Below are 23,746 nucleotides of genomic sequence, written 5' to 3'. Positions count from 1 at the left end.
CTCGACTCCGTATTCCTTCAGGCAGCGTAAATCCGTGACAGTTACTAGCTACTGGCTCCTGGATCTTATGGCTGCATTTGACACTGTAGACCATGACATCCTGATTTCTCCATTGGAGCATTGCTTTGGAGTTAGGGGAACTGAATTTGAGTGGTTTAGATCATATTAATCTGACAGAAGTTTTTCAGTCTGCCCTGGGGATTTTATGTCATCCTCTGCATCTCTCTAATGTGGTGTCCCTCAGGGTTCCATTCTCGGTCTTATCTTATTCTCATTATTTCTACTTATATTAAGATCCATTTTTAGGAAATGTGGCATCTCGTTCCATTGTTATGCATTGTTTTGCATTCCAGTTATCAAAAGTCAAGTCTTTTTTGTCTTTTAATGATTTTGAAATGATTTTTGTTCATAGATGCCTTTATCTTAACCTACCTTGACTATTTTAATGACCTCTATGTTGATATTAATCAGGCCTCCCTCAAACATTTTTTCAAGTTATCATGATTATAGTGACAAAATGGCTATCAGTATTATCACGGTATTGTTATAATGTGCTGGAGATGTTATAAAGTACATACACAAGTCACTTAACCAAGTTTTATACTTAAAAATCAACAAACAAAATGACTTTTTGTTTGGATACTCACTAAAACAATAACATTATCAATGAAGTGTGGATTTTAAATTATAACTTGACTGACAACAGTTTAATAGAATTCAAGATTTCAAGATTGAGATATCTAATGAAAATGTTTAAATCAAGCTTTGAAAAAGTTTAATAAAAAGGTAAACCTCACATTTCAGCCTTTAAATAAAGAGTTATATGTCAAAATTAGAATTGCTTAAAAACCTCCGCGATCACAGCAGCATTGCTATTAAGAACACTTTATTTAGGTCAGCAGTTCTCAATTCCAGTCCTTGCTCCCCCAAGCTCTGTATATTTCACACATCTCTCTTTGTTAACACACCTGATTCAGATAATCAGCTCATTATAAGTGAGCTCTATACAGTGTTCCTTTATGGAGCCAGAAGAGTCTCAATAAAGATAAATGCACACAATACAGTCACATATGCACACATAGGATTCATACATGCACACACATAATTCATAAATACACACACAGGATACACAAATGCACACAAAATTCACAAATGCACACACAAAATTTAAAAAGCACAGAAGATTCACAAATGCATACAAAATTCAGAAATGCACACAAAATTCAGAAATACACACACAATTTAGAAATGCAAACAACATTTACAAATGCACTCAAGATTCACAAATGCACAGGACAAGATTCAGAAATGTATTTCTGATGCACACACACATATATCTTGATTTACAAACTGCTTGCGGTCTGTGAACTTCACTGCATTTGTGTGTGAATTTTGAGACTCCCTTGACTTGGCTCGACACACAAATGCCTTTTTTTTAAACAGGGAATGATCTGCAACCAATCAGATATCTCCCTTGTTTTAGCCAATCACAAGAATGCACCCCACGTGGGGGATTGTTTACTTATAAGCCAATCAGCGAACGACTCACTTTCCTCACGCAGCGAATGACTCACTTACCTCAGCGAACGACTCACTTTCCTCACACAGCCAGCGACCCACTTTGCGCAGCCAGCGACCCACTTTGCGCAGCCAGCGACCCACTTTGCGCAGCGAACGACTCACTATCCTCATGAGTCACGCAGCGAACGACTCACTTTCCTCACCCAGCGAGCGACTCACTTTCCTCACGAGTCACGCAGCGAACGACTCACTTTCCTCACCCTGCGAGCGACTCACTTTCCTCAGCGAACGATTCACTTTCCTCAAGCAGCGAAGTTGAGCGAACGATTCACTTTCCTCATGCAGCGATCAACTCACTTTCCTAAGCGAACGACAGCCGGAGACCCACTTTTCGCAGCCAGAGAGCCACTTTCCTCTCGCAGCGGACCACTGACTCTCTCTTCATGTAGGGACTGAATATTATAATTAAAGTGACTTCTATATTGCATCCAAAAGAATATTTAGATATATTTAAATATTCAAAAAGGTTTAAACATTTTTTTTTTTTTTACTTTCATTAAAATATTTCAATAAAATGAAATAATTGCCTATTGCAAATTTATGAATCCATGGTTAACTTTTTTTCTGCAGTCACTGGGCTATATGTATTGAGACATTTTTAAATTTATATTTAGTAAAAAAATAATAAAAAATAAACCTGAATTGTAATCTAAACATCTGTATTTTCATACAATTTAATACAATTGCTGTGTGAACACGTTCATGTGATTGGCTTATAAGTAAACAATCCCCCACATGGGGTGCATTCTTGTGATTGGCTAAAAGAAGGGAGACATCTGATTGGTTGCTGATCATTCCCTGTTTAAAAAAAAAGCATTTGTGTGTCGAGCCAAGTCAGGGGAGTCTCAAAATTCACACACAAATGCAGTGAAGTTCACAGACCGCAAGCAGTTTGTGAATCAAGATATATGTGTGTGTGCATCAGAAATACATTTGTGAATCTTGTCCTGTGCATTTGTGAATCTTGAGTGCATTTGTAAATGTTGTTTGCATTTCTGAATTGTGTGTGTATTTCTGATTTTTGTGTGCATTTCTGAATTTTGTATGCATTTGTGAATCTTCTGTGCTTTTTAAATTTTGTGTGTGCATTTGTGAATTTTGTGCGCATTTGTGCATCTTGTGTGTGTATTTATGAATCATGTGTGTGCATCTATGAATCCTGTGTGTGCATATGTGAATGTAGTGTGTGCATTTATCTTTATTGAGACTCTTCTGGCTCCATATTCCTTGCTCCCTACTCTCTTGAAGTTTACCTCACTTCGGAACATTCATTCAAGGATTTGCGCTGCACAACATCTTCACACACGGATATTTAAATTCACGTCTTGCACCAGATATGTGAGCGGAGTGGAGTGGCAACAATTTCCCCTCCGTGCTTCAAGCATTCAAAAATCACTCTGCTCCTGGTTCACCATTTCCCGCTCCCCATGCCACTCCTCACTCCACTGATCAGAAACACAGCTCCGCAGCTAAATTATTTCACTATGCCTGAAAAATCAGTTTTGTTCAGAATTTATATTAAATGTAAAATACATGCATTGTAGCATAAGGAGAAGTTTATTTATAGCTGCAGGTACCAATTGCAATTTTCAGTCAGTTATTTGTTGATTGCTTTCTTCCTGTGTACTATTTTCTCCCCGTGGTAGTGCTGTGATTGACCCAGAACTATTGTATCGAATTGTATTGTATTGAACTATGTGTGTATATATATATATATATATATACACACACACACACACACACACACACACACACACACAGTACAGAACAAAAGTTTGGACACACCTTCTCATTCAAAGGGTTTTCTTTATTTTCATGACTATGACAATTGTAGATTCACACTGAAGGCATCAAAACTATGAATTAACACATGTGGAATTATATATGGAATTATATACATAACAAAAAAGTGTGGAACAACTGAAAATATGTCATATTCTAACTTCTTCAAAGTAGCCACCTTTTGTTTTGATTATGCGCAGGATCTGTTGGCTACATTATGTGCAAGCTTGTGTGCTCTGTCCATGTGTAGCAGTGATGCGTGGGTCAATGTATAAACAACCCGCACCTGTCTGACGTTTTCAACTAACCCGCCCACAACTCGGACCGCAAAAAAAGAAATAGAAAATATTGCACCCGACCTCAAATCACTCAAATGTCAAATGTCTCGTTTTGTCCACAACTCAAAGATATTTTTTTTACTTTTGTCTTTCATATATTTTATCAATGACACAGACTGCAATGACACAGACAGCTTAATTGCAGAAGGACATCCTTTTGGTCATGTGGTTCACATGAGATGATTGACAGCTTTACAAACTAATGATATTGCACTGATGTCATAGCTGATGCGAATCAATAAGAGGAGAGTAATCGCTAGCTCTGTTAGCTGTTTTAGTTCTTCAGATCGCATAAATCAGTGTAAAATGAATAGAAATGTTATTGTTACCCCGGAGCCTCTCCAGTGTTGGCCTATTTGGGAGGAATGCACTCCAACTGCCACTGAGGTCGATTCTGTTGGGCTACAGACAGGAGAAGGCGAGGCTTGTCTTAGAGCTAACGGATTCATCTGACCCATCTGTGCAGAACACCAAAGCCCCAGTACGAACAGGTCGCAAGTGGAGGGCAGAATTACAGTAGGTGGCAGTGCCGCGGTGGTAACTGTAATTCAGTCGCGTGTTAAAATCATTCATGAAACTACCGCCAGGTGGCGCAAAGGGAAGGATTGCGAAATGAATGTAATTGTAAAATGAGATAAAAGAAGGAAGTAAAACAACAATAACATTATGATATAACATTGTAACATTTAAAAAAAACTGTTTTTTTTTTTTACAATTTGTTAATTTTTAAAATGTTGGATAGTCTTAGACTACAGTCTACTAAACAAAAATTAAAAGAAGACCTTAACACAAAGGATCATATGCATACTAATTTTATTAAACAGTAAATAAATATAAGGCCTAAATATATATATATATATATATATATATATATATATATATATATATATATATATATATATATATATATATAAGCTAAATGTTTTCATTTCATTTTCATTTCGATTCATTCCTGGTTTAAAAAAAATCTTCAGGTTCCATATGCAGAGCGAAATGGGAACGGTCCAGCATTTAGCAATAATTAGTATTAGTTATTATTCTTGATTTTTCAAACTACCAGCATTTTTTAATTATGCCTTATGTGTGACCAAAAATTAAGTATTATTTGTTTCAGCTGATCGTGCTGGTGCCTCACGCACATAATGGAAACAGCAGTCGTTCACCAGACATTCGTGTCACGGTAGGAAATCCAGTGTTTCCTCCGTGTCATGTTTTGTTATTGTTTTTGTACTTACGTTGTCTCCATGTGCTCGTTTAGTTGATTGTCATCACCTGGGTGTTGATTGTCTCGCTCCAGCTGATCGTCATCATACCTCTGCTACTTATACTCACCTCGCTCTCTCTCTGTTGTCAGATCCTCTCTTATGTCTCCATGCACTAGCTGGATTACCGTCCTCCGTGTTTGTGTGCTGGTTTGGATTCGTGTTGTCGTCCGCGTGTCAGTGTTCCGGTCTGTTCCTGGTTCCAACCATTGACCACCTTCACCTGCACCGCTGACTTCACCATCCCGCTCTTCTCACGCCACCGTAGACCTTCCTTGCCATTGCCAACACTCTGGACACTCTTTATCAATAAACAACATCTGATTGCCTGCAATTGCTTCCTCATCTTTTATCTGTCGTTACAGTAGGATCTGACCATCATGGAAGCAGCAGGCGATCGCTCCCCATCTCATCTCGAAGAATTTCTGCAACGAGCTGTGGGTCGTATGGATCGCCAAGACAAGGCGATAGATGAGATGGGTCGAGCCTTCCAAGCAATGGTGACGAAGGTGTCCGAGCTCGTTCTCCAGACGCAACAACAACAACAATCGTCACCCGCTGCGCCTCCCACGCCACCCACACCGCCGATCGTCTCCGGGGGGATTTCCCAGCCCGAACCACGCCTCCCCATCCCGGAGAAATATGCGGGTGAGCCAGAGTTCTGTCGATCATTTCTGTCTCATTGTTCTCTGCACTTCGCCCTGCAGCCCCGCACGTTCTACACCGAGGAAATGAAGGTGGCATTCGTCTTATCTCTACTTACGGGAAGGGCTGCCCTCTGGGGGACGGCGGTGTGGGAGAACCAAGACAGCTGCTGTGCCTCGTTCCACGCACTTTCGGAAGAGATGAGACGGGTCTTCGACCGCTCCGCCGCCGGGAGGGAAGCGGCTTGGCTTCTCACGGACCTACGTCAGGGGGAAAGGTCCGTTTCCGATTATTCGATTGAGTTCCGCACCCTGGCGGCGGAGTGTAAGTGGAACGAGGAGGCGCAGTGGGATCACTTCCTGCATGGGTTGGCTGACCGCATCCAACAGGAGATCCGCGCCGTCGAGCTCCCCACTTCTCTCAACAGTCTGATTGACCTAACCATCAGAGTGGAGAATCGACTCGATCAAGCCACCAGACGGAGGGGGAGAGCAGTTCTCGCGAACAGACCGGAGGCTCAGTATCAGCGCTCAGATGTTGCGGTCAGCCCACCGGGAGATCTTGAACCCATGCAGGTGGGGCGAGCTCGGCTCTCCCGGGAGGAGAGGATCAGGCGGAGATCCCTGGGACTATGTTTATACTGCGGCAGTCAAGAACATCACATCCAGCGTTGTCCGGTAAAAGACCAAGCCCGATAGTAAGACGGAGGCTACTATCGGGTGGGATCTCTGCCAGAAAGACCTCATCTACATCGACACTCCTTCCGGTGAGTCTACGGTGGTCCACCCACGCACTCGAGCATCACGCCTTGTTGGACTCTGGGGCAGAGGGTAATTTCATGGACTTCCAGTTCGCTAGTAAGCTTAACATTCCTCTCACCTCCCTCAAACACCCCATTGCACCCTTTGCTCTCAATGGACACAGACTACCAGTCATCACTCAGACCACCTTACCTGTTTCCCTCACCACATCTGGCAATCATACTGAGGAGATATCATTTTACATTACGGACTCACCTCAATCCCCCATCGTTCTCGGTCACACCTGGCTTCAGAAACACAACCCCAGCATCAATTGGCGCCTTGGATCTGTGGTTAGCTGGAGCGAGGAATGTCATTTGTCTTGTCTTTTGTCTGCTGGTGTTAATGTTTCTGAGTCTGTGTTTCAGGGGGAAGCAGTGGATTTGGCTAGCGTGCCCGCGGAGTACCACGACCTGAAGGAGGTGTTCAGTAAGTCTCGTGCTGATTCTCTTCCTCCTCATCGTCCCTATGACTGTGCGATAGAGTTATTGCCAGGTACTTCTCCGCCTAAGGGCAAGTTATATTCTTTGTCTGTTCCAGAGACGGCGGCCATGGAGAAATATATATCCAGTTCTCTAGCAACGGGGTTTATCCACCCTTCCTCTTCTCCAGCGGGGGCGGGGTTCTTTTTTGTGGGAAAGAAGGACGGATCCTTGCGACCTTGCATTGACTACCGAGGGCTGAACAACATAACGGTAAAGAATACCTATCCTTTGCCGCTTATGTCTTCAGCTTTTGAGAGGTTGCAGGGAGCGTCCGTTTTCACTAAATTGGACTTACGTAATGCTTATCATTTGGTCCGCATCAGGGAGGGGGATGAGTGGAAGACTGCCTTTAACACCCCTAGAGGCCATTTTGAGTACTGCGTTATGCCGTTCGGGCTAACCAACTCGCCGGCAGTCTTTCAAGCACTCGTTAATGACGTGTTGCGAGACATGGTCGATCTGTTCATATATGTTTACCTGGATGACATATTGATTTTTTCTTCGTCTCTCCAGGAACACGTGCAACACGTACGACGAGTGCTTCTGCGGTTGCTAGAGAATGGATTGTTTGTCAAGGCGGAGAAATGCGTTTTTCATGCACAGTCTGTTTCTTTTCTAGGACACATCATTTCGACTGAGGGTGTTCGCATGGATCCTGAGAAGGTTAAGGCTGTGGTAAATTGGCCATCCCCAGAGTCTCGCAAGGCCCTGCAGAGATTTCTGGGGTTCGCCAATTTTTACCGGCGTTTCATTCGCAATTTCAGCCAACTAGCCGCTCCTCTGACCGCCTTGACCTCCCCTAGTTTGACGTTCAGGTGGTCAGACGCAGCTGAGGCTGCGTTTGCCAAACTGAAAAGCTGCTTTGTTTCAGCTCCCATTCTCGTCACCCCTGATCGCTCACGTCAATTCATAGTGGAGGTCGACGCGTCAGAGGTGGGGGTAGGAGCAGTGTTATCCCAACGCGCATCCTCAGACGGAAAGGTGCATCCGTGCGCGTATTATTCTCACCGTTTATCTCCTGCAGAAGTTAATTATGACATTGGCAATCGAGAGTTGTTGGCAGTCAAACTTGCACTGGAAGAATGGCGTCACTGGCTTGAGGGGTCGGGTGTACCTTTCATTGTATGGACGGACCATAAGAATCTCGAATACATTAGAACCGCCAAAAGACTTAACTCCAGGCAGGCTCGGTGGGCATTGTTTTTCGGTCGTTTCGATTTTACACTTTCTTACCGGCCGGGTTCCAAAAACATCAAACCCGATGCTTTATCCCGTCTTTTTGAGCGTTCCGATCGTACTGCTACTCCCGAGCCCATTTTACCGGGGACCATCATTATCTCCGCGCTCAGGTGGGAGGTCGAATCGAAGGTGTTGACCGCCTTAGAAGGGGTAACGCCCCCGGCTCGTTGCCCACCGAACCGATTGTTTGTGCCGGAGAGGTTACGGTCAGACGTTCTCCAGTGGGGTCATTGTTCCAGTGTTGCTTGTCACCCAGGGGTTAGTAGAACTAGATTTCTGGTCAAGCAACGATTTTGGTGGCCTGGTATGGCTCGTGACGTCCACGATTTCGTCTTGGCTTGTTCAGTTTGCGCTATTGGTAAGACTTCCAATCGACCTCCAGATGGGTTACTCTTACCGCTGTCTGTCCCTTCAAGACCCTGGTCCCACATTTCGCTAGATTTTATCACCGCCCTCCCGCCCTCTAAAGGCAATACGGTGATTTTAACCGTAGTGGACCGGTTCTCGAAGGCGACTCATTTTATTCCCTTGCCCAAATTACCTTCAGCCAAGGAAACAGCGGTAGCTGTCATTGACCACGTCTTCCGCATACATGGCCTCCCGACAGACGTGGTTTCTGACAGGGGTCCCCAATTTGTGTCCAAATTTTGGCGAGAGTTTTGTAAATTGTTAGGAGCGACTGTTAGTCTTTCTTCCGGGTTCCATCCCCAGAGCAATGGTCAAACCGAACGAGCCAATCAGGATGTCGAGAGGGTTTTGCGATGTTTGGTTTCCAATAATCCTTCGTCCTGGTGTCAGCAACTCTCAGTTGTGGAGTACGCACACAATTCTTTGCCAGTGTCATCTACGGGCATGTCTCCATTTAAGTGTAGTTTAGGGTACCAACCACCTAATTTTGTCAGTACGGAATCCGAGGTTTCGGTCCCCTCCGCACACGCATTAGTCCAGAGGTGTCACCGCACCTGGACCAGAGCTCGCAGAGCTCTGCTCCAGGCTAGGTCGCGCACCAAGGCTAAGGCCGATCGCCACCGGTCGAAGCCTCCCCGTTACGTCGTCGGTCAAAGAGTGTGGCTTTCTACCCAGAATATTCCTATGCGGTCCGTTTCTAACAAACTTGCTCCCAAATTTATTGGCCCGTTTTCTATTACCAAGATTATTAATCCGGTTACCGTGCGTCTTAGCCTTCCTCCGGCGTACAGGAGGATTCATCCCGTGTTCCACGTCTCCAAAATTAAATCGGTGATTTCTTCCCGTCTTAATCCGCCTGCTCCGGTTCCCCCCCCGCCTCGTCTCGTTAATGGGGAAACCACCTATTTGGTTAATCGTATTCTGGACTCTAGACGGAGGGGACGCGGTTTTCAGTACTTGGTGGATTGGGAAGGTTACGGTCCGGAGGAGAGGAGCTGGGTTCCTGCTCGGGACATATTGGATCACCACCTTATAGATGATTACAATCTACAGGTAAAGCAGGCTGGGAACGTCAGGTGACGTCCTAGGGGAGAGGGTACTGTCACGGTAGGAAATCCAGTGTTTCCTCCGTGTCATGTTTTGTTATTGTTTTTGTACTTACGTTGTCTCCATGTGCTCGTTTAGTTGATTGTCATCACCTGGGTGTTGATTGTCTCGCTCCAGCTGATCGTCATCATACCTCTGCTACTTATACTCACCTCGCTCTCTCTCTGTTGTCAGATCCTCTCTTATGTCTCCATGCACTAGCTGGATTACCGTCCTCCGTGTTTGTGTGCTGGTTTGGATTCGTGTTGTCGTCCGCGTGTCAGTGTTCCGGTCTGTTCCTGGTTCCAACCATTGACCACCTTCACCTGCACCGCTGACTTCACCATCCCGCTCTTCTCACGCCACCGTAGACCTTCCTTGCCATTGCCAACACTCTGGACACTCTTTATCAATAAACAACATCTGATTGCCTGCAATTGCTTCCTCATCTTTTATCTGTCGTTACAATTCGGCGTGAGCACTTTGACATATTGTTAATTATGATTTTTTTTTTCATCAATACTGAAACGCACACAGCCTATTTACCTCATGAATAATAGCCTAGTTAAGCTTCAAATGGGCAACATCACAAATATGGAAACGTTTGATTTCTCCCGATTGAGCCTATAGCCTATTTTTTTCCTCTCAAAAACTAAAAAAAAAAAAAAAAAATACAGCAAACGAAATAGGTGATTGATCCGTTAAAATGAAACCTATACACGACTCAGATATTTTTTTTCCCTCTGACAATCTTTATTTTTAGTGTGTTTAAAAAAATAAAAAATAAAGAAAACATTCAGCAAATGAAAATAGGCGATTAATCCGTTAAAATGTGTTACTCTTGGTTAACAGTACTAATTATAATAATTTTACTTCAGAACAGAGCCTGGGACTAATCTAGGTTATCCATGGGGTTTTTTTTTTCATTGCATCTGAAAACGACTTTGTTCATTACATTCACTTCACGCGATCTGGCCCAGATCAGCCTCCTGCAAAGCTCAGCTGTGGACGATTTAAAAATGTTTGATATAAAGCAGTGGTTCTCAACCTGCGGCAGGTCAAGAATTCTAATGCGGTCTGCACAACATGCTTAAAAAAAAAAGAAAAAAAAAAAACTTTATCAGTTTGTAAAATTGTATTGTTTACATCAATTTTTAAAAAAATATGCAACTAATGAAATATAGGCTATATCCTAATGTTTTTACGTGATTTTTTTTCTTCTTCATATATTATTTTTCAGACATGAGCACTGGCATAAGCATTTAACTAACATATACAAGCGCGCACTTTGGCAGAATTCAATTCAAATAGTCATCAACAGCCATTAGGTAAATTGCCTGTAAGGTAAAATTGCGCATCAGAATGGACAAATTTGTTTTTTAAGGGAGAAAAAAAGAAATTCAAAAAATGCCAGCGAATGAACATGTACAAACTGTCAATAGTCGCAGTATCAGTATTGAAGGAAAAGTGCTGGATTTTCGTTTTATTTATTTTTTTATTTTTTTATTTTTTGCCCTGCAACTCACTTGAAGAAGTTCAGATAAATGGAAAAATATCTCAAGAGAGAACCTCATATTATCAAATTCAAAAGTGCTTTTCCATATTTTGGTCAAAATAGGCTACATTTGTGAACGCACATTTTCTGAAATGTTGCGCGTCAGGTTATGCAAGCCTGCATCTTAAACCCTCTGTCAAACTTTCTGCGTTCGCGAGTCCGCTATATCCGCTAGGTAGGCGTGATTGGAGAGTGTGTGCAGAGGCTCTAACAGACGACCACGCTGGACAGGTGCGCGTGGTCAGTTGGCATCAAAAGCAAAATTGCAGATGTGCAGCCAGGCAGAGTGAAGAAGCTCATTGCTACTCGAACCTGTGCAATCCGTCAATAAAAAACATTAGCCAATAAAGCATTTTTTTTAAACAACGGAACTTAAAGTTGTGTACTAAAATATTATTTCAACCATACAGCATGTGAATAAATAAAATGCATAATTTTCATAACATTTCATTATTCATAAAATGCATAAAGTTTCTGGTGTTTGGATTTGTACTTCAATATAATGAGCTCCAAGTTTAAGATTAGTCCTAGACTTCTCTCTCTCTTTAACAGCATTAGCTCAATGATATACGTCTTCCTTCCTTTAGAATTTTCCTGACATTTTTCCTGAATTTTCAAACATCCACGATCACAAATAACAATGATTTTCGTAAAATAATGATTAATTATTAATTGATGATTCGTTATTATCATTATGGTCTTGTGAAAATAATAATATGGGCTGCGAGAAAATTATGAAGTGTAGTGCAGGCATGTTTCAGCCCAGTAACACACCGTCCCTCAGAGACAAAACACAGACTGAATTGTGTTCAGCTGGAGGGGGTTGGGTTTTGGATAGTTATTCATGGCTTGTGGGATCGAGATAAAGGTGTGAATTGCTCTTTCATATGGACAGTGTCTTATGAGGCTTTCACTTGCTGAACCGGTTTATATAGGACTGTTGTTTTGGTTATATTCACAGTGCTGGCTCTCTCCGACGAGAGAAATGCAACATTCACACATTACACTATTCCTTTTCGTTTAAAAACATTTCAAGCTTTCTGTAGCTATATTTTTAATGTACCTATGTGAGACACCACGATATTATGTTATTTAAAAAATTATACATTCATTATCATGAAAAATTAAAGTGATGAGACGGCGCCTCCCTGTCATTAATGCACATTAATAATTTTTGCACAAACACTTGAATATAAGCTTCTTATCACGAGTAAAATTCATGCCAACAGCCAACATATTTAGCTTGATCAGAAGGTTGACTGCAAAAGTCGAGCGGGATGTTAAGAGTTATTCTGTTTCTTTTACTGATTATTTTCGGGTTAAAGCATGATTTAAACAGATTCACACTCAATCGCTTTCATAATGCGTTCAAACAAATGTAATCCTACAGTGCTACATTATCAGCATGCTATCTGATTTTGAAATCTTGAAGTTAATCGATCTGTTTAGATAAAATAACTGACAAAGATGTTATTTTCATCACAAACAAAATTTTCACAGCAGAAAGCAGCAATTAAAGATTAGTTTGGCATGTGATATAGGGAAAAAGTTTACACATATCTTAAGCCACTTTGAAACTCTCCTGTTATTTTTTTTAATTTTTATTATTATTTTATATGCTATGTTATGAACATAACATTTCAAACATAGTGAAATACTTTATTCAGGAGTGAAGGCGGAGCCTGTTTCTGGTATCAATAGCCGCATTTCGGGCCAGTGTGAGCCAGGGCTTAAAGCGGCCGGGCGGGGCTCATAGCCTCAGGCCAGTAACACCGAGGCCAGAATAGCGCAGGGTTTCCACAGTGGACCCTGAAGCTCCGCTGCACATCACTAAAACACGCCCTTTACACGCCTCTCAGAACAACGTCATGCAAACTCATTATTTCACCAACAAAGAGAAGTTATCAGAAAAAGTAACTGGAACATGCGCGATCACAAAACGAAGATGATAAAAGCGGCCGTTTGTTTGCATGCTTTGTTATATATTCACATTCAAAAGCATCAATGTAGAATAAGTGATACATTGATCATAAGCTATTGATTTAATTTATCAGGACTCAAAATTAATCACACATAAATACACTTATTTCTATTTTATTTCTTTATTTTTAACGCTTATGAAAATAGCCTGCTTATTCAGTCGAGTCTGTTTCTGTTTATTAGCCACAGTAGCCTTCACATTTAGAATGAATGATAATATCTCTATTTTTATAAAAGCTCCCTAACAAAAACATTAGGCTATTATATTGTTTTTATGACATGAGCTAAACTCTAGAGATGAGACTTGTAACAGATGATATACATTACTAAAATACAGGAGAATACGAAGCTGACGTCTGATTTCCTCAAAGGTCATATTTACCATGTTTACTATGGTAATGTTAATGCCTAGCTTGCACAGACTTTTGCATCGCTTATAAATATTTCTGCCTTGTATGGTGATTATAATAGGCCTACACATTGGATCAAGTTATTTCAAAGACTCGCTGCTGACTGAAAGAGAGTTTTGAGCTTGATTTATTTAAAAAAAGTGTTTAATGCTGGTGTTATAGCTGTTATCTTTCCGAAATGATCAGCAGTGCAGACTCTCTATTTTTATAAAAGCTCCCGAACAAAAATCATTATTATATTTTGATGATATGCAACGTGGAGCTAAAATCACGAAACGAGACGACAGATAAAATGTTACTTAATAAATACACAATTGTGATAGAGAATAAAAAGCTTACGTCTGATTTATCCAAGCTGTCATATTTACCATGTTTACTATGGTAACCTTAATGTTTAGCGTGCACAGTCTTTTACATCGCTTATAAATATTTCTGCCTTGTTTAGTGATTATAATCCACATCAGATCAAGTTATTTCAAACACTTGCTGCTAACTAAGAGTGAGTTTTGAGCTCAACTTATTTTAAAAAGTCTTTAATACTGGTGTTAAAGCTGTTATCTTTCTGAAATGATCCGCAGTGCAGACTCTAACATTACTCTAAAATTACTTTAGTTGTAAATTACTAAAGCTTTTTTTTTTTTTTACATTGTGTGAATGTTGTTGATTATAATGAGAGAACTTGAGTTTAATTGTGAGGACGTTTTATTAATTCTTTAGAGTTTCAAAGATTTAATCGTGCTGGTTTAATTTTATTCGTTTCTTGTTTTAGGCAAATTATGCCTAAATAATGGGAACGAAATTATACAGTGCTTCACATTTAAACATGCAACAATTTCTTAATCTCAATTTCTCAATTTCTGAATAATATAACGCATAATTAATATAATATAAATAATACTGCACACCTTTTAAATTTGTCCAATCTAAAATATGGTTTAATACCATGTAGCTTAGAAAATATAAGCACAGACTCTTTCTCTTTCTGAAATGCACATAACTTCATAAATGCCAAACTTTCATCTGTGAATATTAAATATATTAAATATTTAAACTAAAGTGTTTTTCTTTCATTTTCCTTGACTGAAGCCATCAAATGTAACACATCAGCGAGGCAAAACTGACGTCTATTTGCGGTAAAATGTGCTTTAATGCGCTTGTTTGATAACTTGTGGTTAAAGCACCACTCAGCGGTCAAAGGCTGCAAATGCACTTTACACCGCCGCCGCGGCGGTAGGAGTGGCGTTAAAAGCGGCGTTTTGGATGTCTAGTTAGTGTAGCAGTCGACCAGGCAATTAGCAGGCTGAAACACCAAGAAATTGTTGGCAGGACACAGTCAGGGAGAACGGGCATGGGTTGGGGGACTACTCCGAAGATGTGGTCCAAAGCCACAAGGAAGGAGAGGAAAGACCTAGTGATTTCTGAGGTGGTCAGGATAGGGGAGGAGAGCTATCAGATCAAAGCTATAAGCCAATGCCAGCAAGGACGCTGGACGACCTGGTAAGGATTAATAAGTAGGACCGTGGGTTGGGCCGACATGTGGAAGATCCCCCAAGCCAAGCTGAGTTTCCTTATAAGGTCCACCTACTACACCCTCCCAAGCCCCAGCAACCTCTGTCTGTGGTATGGCTCAGAGGAGAGCTGCCAACTTTGCAATGCCCCAAACCCGAGCCTCCAGCACATCCTGTCAAGCTGTAAAACAGCATTGACCCAGGGTCGGTATAGGTGGCGCCATGACCGAGTCCTGCGGAAACTGGCGGAGATCCTGGAGGTACGCAGGGTGGAATTAGCCAGGGAGCGCCTACCACCGAAATCAAGATGGATGATCCACTTCGTGAGATAGGGAGGAGGGGCCCCTAACATCACGCAGCTGCAGAGATCAGTCTTGGCAGGCAGTTGTGAGTGGAAACTGAGAGTGGACCTCGACCAGCAGCTCAGGTTTCCAACTGAGATCACCACAACCAACCTTCGTCCGGACATCATTCTCTGGTCTGGCACAGCCCGGGCAGTAATTTTGGCAGAGCTCACTGTCCCATGGGAAGGAGGAATGGAGGCAGCGTTTGAGAGGAAAAAAGATCTGTACCTCGACCTCATAGCCGAATGGAGAAAGGGAGGGTGGTCAGCTGTCAGCTATCCGGTGGAAGTCGGCTGCAGGGGTTTCGTGGGAGCATCTACCCAGCGCTTCCTGAAAAGCATGGGAGTTACCGGCCTCAAACTAAGAAAGGCTCTGAAAGACCTGACCAAGGAGGCAGAGCAGGGAAGCTTTGGTTAAGAAGGAAGGACCAGGCGTGGGGAAAGCATGGTTCCAAGGGCTAGCTGCAGGGGGCGGCAGGGAGACGTCCCTGTCGTTGCTCCACCACCGTGAGATGTTCCGGGATTAATGGAGCGAAAAATCAATGAAGGGTGGCTCCCGGCTGATGACCCTGCAGCTACCCGCAATGGCACCATCGGAGGTGCAACAAGCAGAAATGCTTATTATTATCATTAATTGCCTGATATCCATTTTTGAATTTTGATGCAGTCTGTTGCGTGTCGTTCATTTTGAACGAATCTTTAATATGACTCAGGACTACCGAGTTGTCTAAGAGAATGATTCGTTCATTTTGTGTTGACTACACATGCGGATAACACAACATATATGTTCTGAATTGACAGGTGAGGTCCGAGTTTTTTATTCTTCCTGTTAGTTCAATAGAGACGGGAAGAGAAAAGATTAGTTCATTTTGCTGAACGAGACTCAAATATCCAAGTCAGTAAAATGATCCGAACTTCCCACTACTACTGGCAACACCGCAAGCAATTGGTCAACACTGACAAGTTGCAGCGCAATATGAAAGACTTCATCTTTAACAACAAACAACCTATGAAACTAAAAATGAACAATATGAAACTAAAACGACATAAGCTTAATTTAAAAATGTCATAGGAACTGTAGGCTATTTAGAGGTGGATAAACTCAATTTAGAGGTGGATAAACGCACTTTGGAGGTGGGTAAATGCTATTTCCGATTTTGGGAGGTGCGTAAATGGCGTTTACGTGCGTTTAGCCTCCACTACATCCCTGGCTCACTCATTCCGTTGGGTGCTTGCTCAACCCAGAATGGCCTGCTGGTTTTAATATATTTGGAATATGGGCTGCCATAGACAATTTTTTTTTTTTTTCTAGTTGACTAGTAGTTGTTCATTTAAGCCATTCGTGGACAAATCGCCCCTTTCTATTAATTTAATTACTAAATAGGCTATAGCCTACACAATAATAAGCGTTATGACAGCACGCATAAAGCTTGCCACAAAGATCCTGTTAAAGTAATGATTATTAATGTGTCTAAATTAGCAAGGAGACATTTAATTGTTTAGTCATAAACTAGTGTTTTCTGTGTCACTGCAAAGATGAAGTTGACAATGCGGACATTTAATTTCATATGGATTACATAATCAGAGAGTAGCCTATTTATTGTAGTTTTAATATTTTCATTTAAAAGTAGACATTTCAAGCTTTTTGTAATATATAGCCTATATTTCTCAAATGCAATGCAAGTGATCATGCCGGTGCCTTATTACATTGTCTGCTATATATTTGCTTCTTATTTATTAAATATGGGCAATTGATTGATAAAACATTGATCAAAATTAAAATTAAAATTAAATTTATGCTTTTAGCAGATGCTTTTATCTTTTATCTATCATGTATTCCCGCGGAATCGAACCCAACCGTGCGCTTAATAGCGCAATGCTCTACCAATTGAGCTACAGGAACACTGTTAAGTATTAAATTAAGATACAATTTATACAAAACGAAAACTCTTTTTGAAAAGAGTTTTCTATAAAACAACACTTAATGAAGTCATCATCATGTTTTACCAAAAACAGCGCCGTTGCTCCCCAGTCTTCACCTTTTCTCTTGCCGCTTTCATCTCTACCTGCAGACTGAGCTAATGCGTCATCTTTGCGCCAGTTATTCAGCCAATAAAGTGTACGCCTATGTGTACTATCTATCTTAGATTAGATTCAACTTTATTGTCAATGCACATTTGGGTACAAGGCAACAAAATACAGTACGAGGGAAGAAGGGTACAGCATAACATTGGGGAAGTGAGGAGAAGAAACCAACACCCAGACAATGCTCCTTTGGGAGTACAGTATGACAACAGGAAAAACACCTCAGCAACAAAAGCACATAATCAATGCAGCAAATACACGCAACTTTGCAACAGGGGTCAAGGTAATCCAGCACAGGCAAGCAGCCATCTGGCCCATTAGCCCTACGGTGCTGGTCACAGACCCACTTGTCAGACTGGCGGTACAAAGCTGTCAATATTATGCTGGACAGTATTCATTTATTGCATTTGTTCAACATCACAGTAATCTAATATGGTTTTAATGATAATAAAAATATAATGATAATACTATGATAATAATACTAATCATGGGGAATTTGATCATTTATATATTTCAGCATGACACAATACCAGTCAAAATCTTTTGAACAGTAAGAATTTTCATGTTTTTGTAAAGAATTTTCTTCTGCTCACCAAGCCTGTATTTATTTGATCCAAAATACATAAAGTTTCATTCAAGTCGTGTGACCAGTAGATTATCGATACGTCACTGCGTGACCTCTCTGTACAGATTTTAAAAAATGAAGTACTAATTTTAGCCGTAGGGCAGCATCCTATTTTATATAATACATATTTAAAAGATAATAAAAAAAGAAGCTGCATGGTTCGCAGTGTCAATGGAAACAGGAACAGATGGCACATTTGAATGAGAACACATTCTATATTTTTTTTATTGTTTAGTGTGTATATATTTATAGAGAGAGAGGGACAGAGTACAATATAATAAGACGCTTTCGACGCCATTGCCAAATAAACAGTAAAAGCACAGATTAAGCCATGTTGTGATAACTAAGGGGAAACCTTTATATCTTGCTCCCACCCATATTCACAGCAGCGTCCGAAATAATTTCGCACTTTCAAAGGCTAGTGTGTCCGCACCTTTACTCCAAGAGTAACAATATACAATATACCATTCAAAAGCTTGGAGTCAGTATATATAGAAATTAAAACTTTTATTTAGCACACACGTAATGATAAATACAATAATCATGTTACAAACAATGCTGTTCTTCTGAACTTTCTATTAATCAAAAAATGAATAAATTATACTCAGATCTTTTCAATGTTAATAATAATAATAATAATTATAATAATAATAATAAATATTTTTTGAGTAGAAAATCTGAATATTAGAATGATTTCTGAAGGATCACATGTGATGATGCTAAAAATTCAGCTTCGAAAGTCTGTTTTGATTGTTCCTAATAAACTGTTTAACTGAACTTGCAAGTGAATCTCAAGTTATTTTGTGGGATAAATATATTCTAAGTAAACTACAACCATAGAAATACATACATTTATTTTGTACTTACATTCTTTCTTGTAACTCTTACCTCTCAGCCACACATCTGACTGAAAGGCTCATTATGCAGGCCTTTGTCTTCTCAGGTGTAAATGACACTAATAAACATGGTCATTCATGCCTCCTCGCATATACCCATTTGAGACAAAAAGTGTCTTAGAAAAGTTTAATCAATCTATTGTTTTATTTGAGGGATTAAATACAGATTATTTTCGCACCGTTTTGATCACACCGTTTTGAAGCAAAAATTCTATGCTAAAAGATTAAGGTTTGAAAGTCTTGTGAACAAACGCTTTGTATGTGTTTTATGACCTTATTTCAGTGACTTCAAAATTGTAGTTTTTCACTAAACATGTATGTTTTCTCAAAAACACAATATCAAGTACATGCATGCTATTTACATATCATTGTTGCCCAGTTTGTACTGAATACAGTGTTTTCAGACTTTAGCCATGTATATGTTTAGAAGCAACTGAAAAAAAACACAAATGTAAAAACTTCTCCATGCACCAAAACACTCTAGACCTCAGAGGGTTAATGGTTAAAGCACAGGGTTAAACCACAATAGTAGCTGGGAAAACACACGTAGAAACAAGTCCATGATCCTGACACATTTACAGATGGTAGAAAATGCTGCTGCTCATCTGTTAAAAGGGACACGCAAGCACAAACAAATTACACCAATATTGGCTTCCCTTCATTTGCTTCCTGTTTGTTTTAGAATTGATTTTAAAGGTTTCAGTTTTAGTTTATAAGTCATTAAATGGACCAAGTTAGCTTTCTGATTTAATACAACCGCATGATCCATCAAGAGCACTTAGGTCTGCTGACTGCTTACTCTATGTTGTACCTCAAACAAGACTGAAAAGCAGGGGTGACCAGGCTTTTTCTTTTGCATCCACAAAGCTTTGGAATAACTTGCCTCTATATGTTAGACAGTGCCAATCACTTGTTTTTTTTTTTTAAATCCAGTCTTAAATCTTATTTTTATGCTCTGGCATTTAATGCAGCATGGCAGATGTTTATGTATTTGGTTAGTGTTATTGTTTGTTATTTTTGTTATGTGTAAAATTATTTTACTTTGATCATGCTTGTACAGCACTTTGGAAAACAATAGTCATTTTTAAAAAGTGCTCTATAAATAAATTTTGATTTGATTTGATATTTATATATATATAAATTTGTCTATTTCTTATAACACCTGCAGAAGTTATGTTACTGTTACATTACTGTCACAAGGTTTCTCAAACACTATTTCACATGTGATGCCATTGACATATTAAATCTACAGTAACAAAAACAGCAATTAAATGACTAGCATATTGACTAACATTGCAAGTGGAGCTATTATAATCCATTTAATTAAAAAAATTCATTCCATGTCAAAACTCATTCAATTATATTGCCAAAAATACATAGAACTTTTTTTAATCAAATAAGTCTAAATATTTAAGGGGAAGTTGTGACCTGACGGTTAGCGTCGACTTAGGTGCCCTTGAGCAAGGCGTCGAACCCCCAACTGCTCCCTGGGCCCCGCAGCGTGTGTGTGTGTGTGTGTGTCACGTCACTTTTTTTCACTTTAATATTGTATTTTTTGTGTATTTATTTTAACCCTTATGCATTGTTGGGGACGTTTTCGTCCACTAGGGGGTAAAGTTGAGTCTTATTTTGGCCACAACTTTCTCTGTGTTTGAGCTAATGCAATTATTTTTGGTGACAAATCTTTAGGGAAAATGCTTAAAATTGAAATTTTCAAAAATTCAACGGTACACTGTGGGCAAATTCACTACCCTTTCGGTAAGTTCGTGGATGAAAACATCCACTAAATTAGACTGCTGTAAAAATGTATCAGATAAATATTTTTTTCAATTTTTGTTTGCATAAACCTATTAATCAACCTCAGTCCTAATCAAAACTTCTAAATGTTAAAAAAATTCCAAGATTTTAACTCTTTAATGACCAAGTTTATAAACAATGTCACTGATTTGGGGAAAAAAACACACACAATTACATATTTTCAATATAAGAAGTGATTGTGGACTGGATTTTTTTTTTTTTTACCTTTTATCACAGTCTTGGGCATGGGGGGTGTGAGAGAGACCTTTGTGCACTTACCTTGATGTACAGTATCTGAAAAATCCAAATATGCACCTCATGCTCTCAGAACTACATGGAGTAAACAATAAAAAAAGAAGTGTGTTTATGCACCTGCTGCCTTTTGATGGTGAAAAGTACAGATGGCCTATATGTGAAATGATCAAATCCAGTTTAAAACCTTAAAATCCTGTAAAAAAAATCTACTTTGCATCAAATTTATGAACATAATGTATTATGAACCAAAATGCAATACCAACTTCAAATAAGCTGCAGCTCGCTGGAGGGGTCAAGCTACATAATCATTTCTAAAACTTTGGTACAAGTCAAGCCCTTTCTCGTGTTGCTTGCTGCTCTTCTCACCATTACATGACCAGCACGATGGCATGCAATTGTTTAAATCCACATACTTTGCTTTTGTTTAGTCTATTCGCCAGTTAAGTGAAGTGAAGTGACATTCAGCCAAGTATGGTGACCCATACTCAGAATTTGTGCTCTGCATTTAACCCATCCGAAATGCACACACACAGAGCAGTGAACACACACACACACTGTGAGCACACACCCGGAGCAGTGGGCAGCCATTTATGCTGCGGCACCCGGGGAGCAGTTGGGGGTTCAATGCCTTGCTCAAGGGCACCTAAGTCGTGGTATTGAAGGTGGAGAGAGAACTGTACATGCACTCCCCCCACCCACAATTCCGTCCGGCCCGAGACTAGAACCCACAACCCTTCGATTGGGAGTCCAACCCTCTAACCATTAGGCCACGACTTCCCCTGACGTCTGACGTCACGTAGCAGCGCTTCCGTGTCCAAACGTTTCCATCAGTTACCACGAGAAAACAACAAAAGGTGCTAATATAAACTCACAATGTGATAGAATACTAGCGAAAAAGTTATAATATTAACCTTTAACTCCATACCGAAGTCCCAGATAGCCAGACAATGAAAATATAAATATAAAAAAATATATATAAAAATTATTTGTGTTTGGGACGCTGTGAGCACGGAGACTGTAGTGTATATCGTAACTTAAATTATCAATATGAATAAACAGTGCTCATAAACAGCTGCTGAGGTCGTATTTTCAACTGAAGCGAGTTGAGGCCTGGACTCGGAAACAGCGCTTCTTACGTCATCACTTAACAACCGAATACTTTCACCATCATTAAAAGGCAGAAGGTGCATAAATACACTTTTGTTTACTCCATGTATTTCTGAGAGCTGAGGTGTACATTGTTTTGTTTTTTAAATACATCAAGGTAAGTGCACAAAGGTCTCTCTCACACGCATTCTCGCTCTCTTTCTCACACACACACACACACACACATACACACATAATATAATATGCTGTTATACTCCATATAGCTTCATATACAAGTCAGAAAACTAACCTTTTTTTTTGCACAGGCCTATCTAAAGGGTTAATGGTCCCACCTAGTGATCGAAAAATAATAAATTTTGCCTCTTCCCAAAAGGGAAAACCACAAACAATCAAGAATGCATGATTATATGGTGTCATGGCTTTGCAATCAAAAAATTTAGTTATAATGGAAGTCAATGGGGCAAAAACAGCCACCAACAACAAATTGTGGAGAAAATTTTTAAATTTAATGCTGCGCAAAAACTAAAAATGCATCAAAGCCAATGTTGCTACCAATCTTTGACATGCCCAAGACTGTTATAAAAAAAATAAATAAAAAATCCAGCCACAATTACTTTTAAATTGAAAATAAGTAATTTTGTGTGCCCCCCCCCCCCCACCCCCACCCCCACCCCAAATCAGTGACATAATTTATGAACTTGGCAATTAAAGAGTTAAAATCTTGGATTTTTAAAAAGCATTTGGTAGTTTTGATCAGGACTGAAGTTGATTAACAGATTTATGCAAAAAAAAAAATTAAATTAAATATGAATCTGATACATTTTTACAGCAGTTTAATTGAGTGGATGTTTTCATCCAGAACATACCGAAAGGGTAGTCAATTTGAACAATCCACAAGGGTTAAGAAAGAACCAGTCTGCCTGATTAGAATAAATAATGAGTTAAATAAAGTATAAAATTATGTTAAAGCTAAATGTCAAATAATGAGACCAACATGTGGAAAAGCATTCGGCCCAACAAATATGTAAGGTTTAAGACAGAGACAATGACAACGAGAGAAAAATAAAACATGCCTACCTGCTATGGAGAGGCCAAATATGGTGAGCAGTACCAGAATATAAAGGGACACAATGGCATATTTGATTGCAGAGAAGGAATCCAATTGACAACAGCAATTATTAGTTTTTCTCCTGCCCTTTGCTGAACCTACTGTGAAAGATAAAAACGCATCAACACAAAGTCTATAAAAGAAACACAGATTTTAAATCAGGAACTAGGAAGGTAAATACAGTTTAGAGCAGAGGTAGGCAAATTCGGTCCTAGAGAGCCACAGTCCTGCAGAGTTCAGATTCAACCCTAATCAAACACACCAGAATAAGCTCCTCAATGTCTTCAGGATTACTAAGGCTACAGGCAGGTAAAGGTTTTTTTTTTCAGGGATGGAGCTGAACTCTGCAGGACTGCAGCTTTCTAGGAACTAACTTGCCTACCCCTGGTTTAGAGTGAAACTCAAGATGATTTAATATGAAATATCTATAAAATGTTTATTTAATTTAACT

At 40.0% G+C, this 23,746-nt stretch overlaps 1 protein-coding gene across 2 annotated transcripts in view; it reads right to left on the bottom strand.

Moving 5' to 3' along the window:
* scara5 (scavenger receptor class A, member 5 (putative)) overlaps window positions 1-23,746 on the bottom strand; it is a 178,562-nt gene that overhangs the window by 104,869 nt on the left and 49,947 nt on the right. For both annotated transcript variants that reach the window (XM_052586179.1, XM_052586180.1), the window contains exon 3: window positions 23,265-23,396. In XM_052586179.1, coding sequence (XP_052442139.1) covers window positions 23,265-23,396 — 132 coding nt within the window. The remainder of the gene's footprint in view (window positions 1-23,264; window positions 23,397-23,746) is intronic.

This window comes from Carassius gibelio, chromosome B20 (genome assembly GCF_023724105.1).
Source record: "Carassius gibelio isolate Cgi1373 ecotype wild population from Czech Republic chromosome B20, carGib1.2-hapl.c, whole genome shotgun sequence".
Classification (NCBI taxonomy): domain Eukaryota; kingdom Metazoa; phylum Chordata; class Actinopteri; order Cypriniformes; family Cyprinidae; genus Carassius; species Carassius gibelio.
This window is presented reverse-complemented; position numbering and strand designations above follow the sequence as displayed.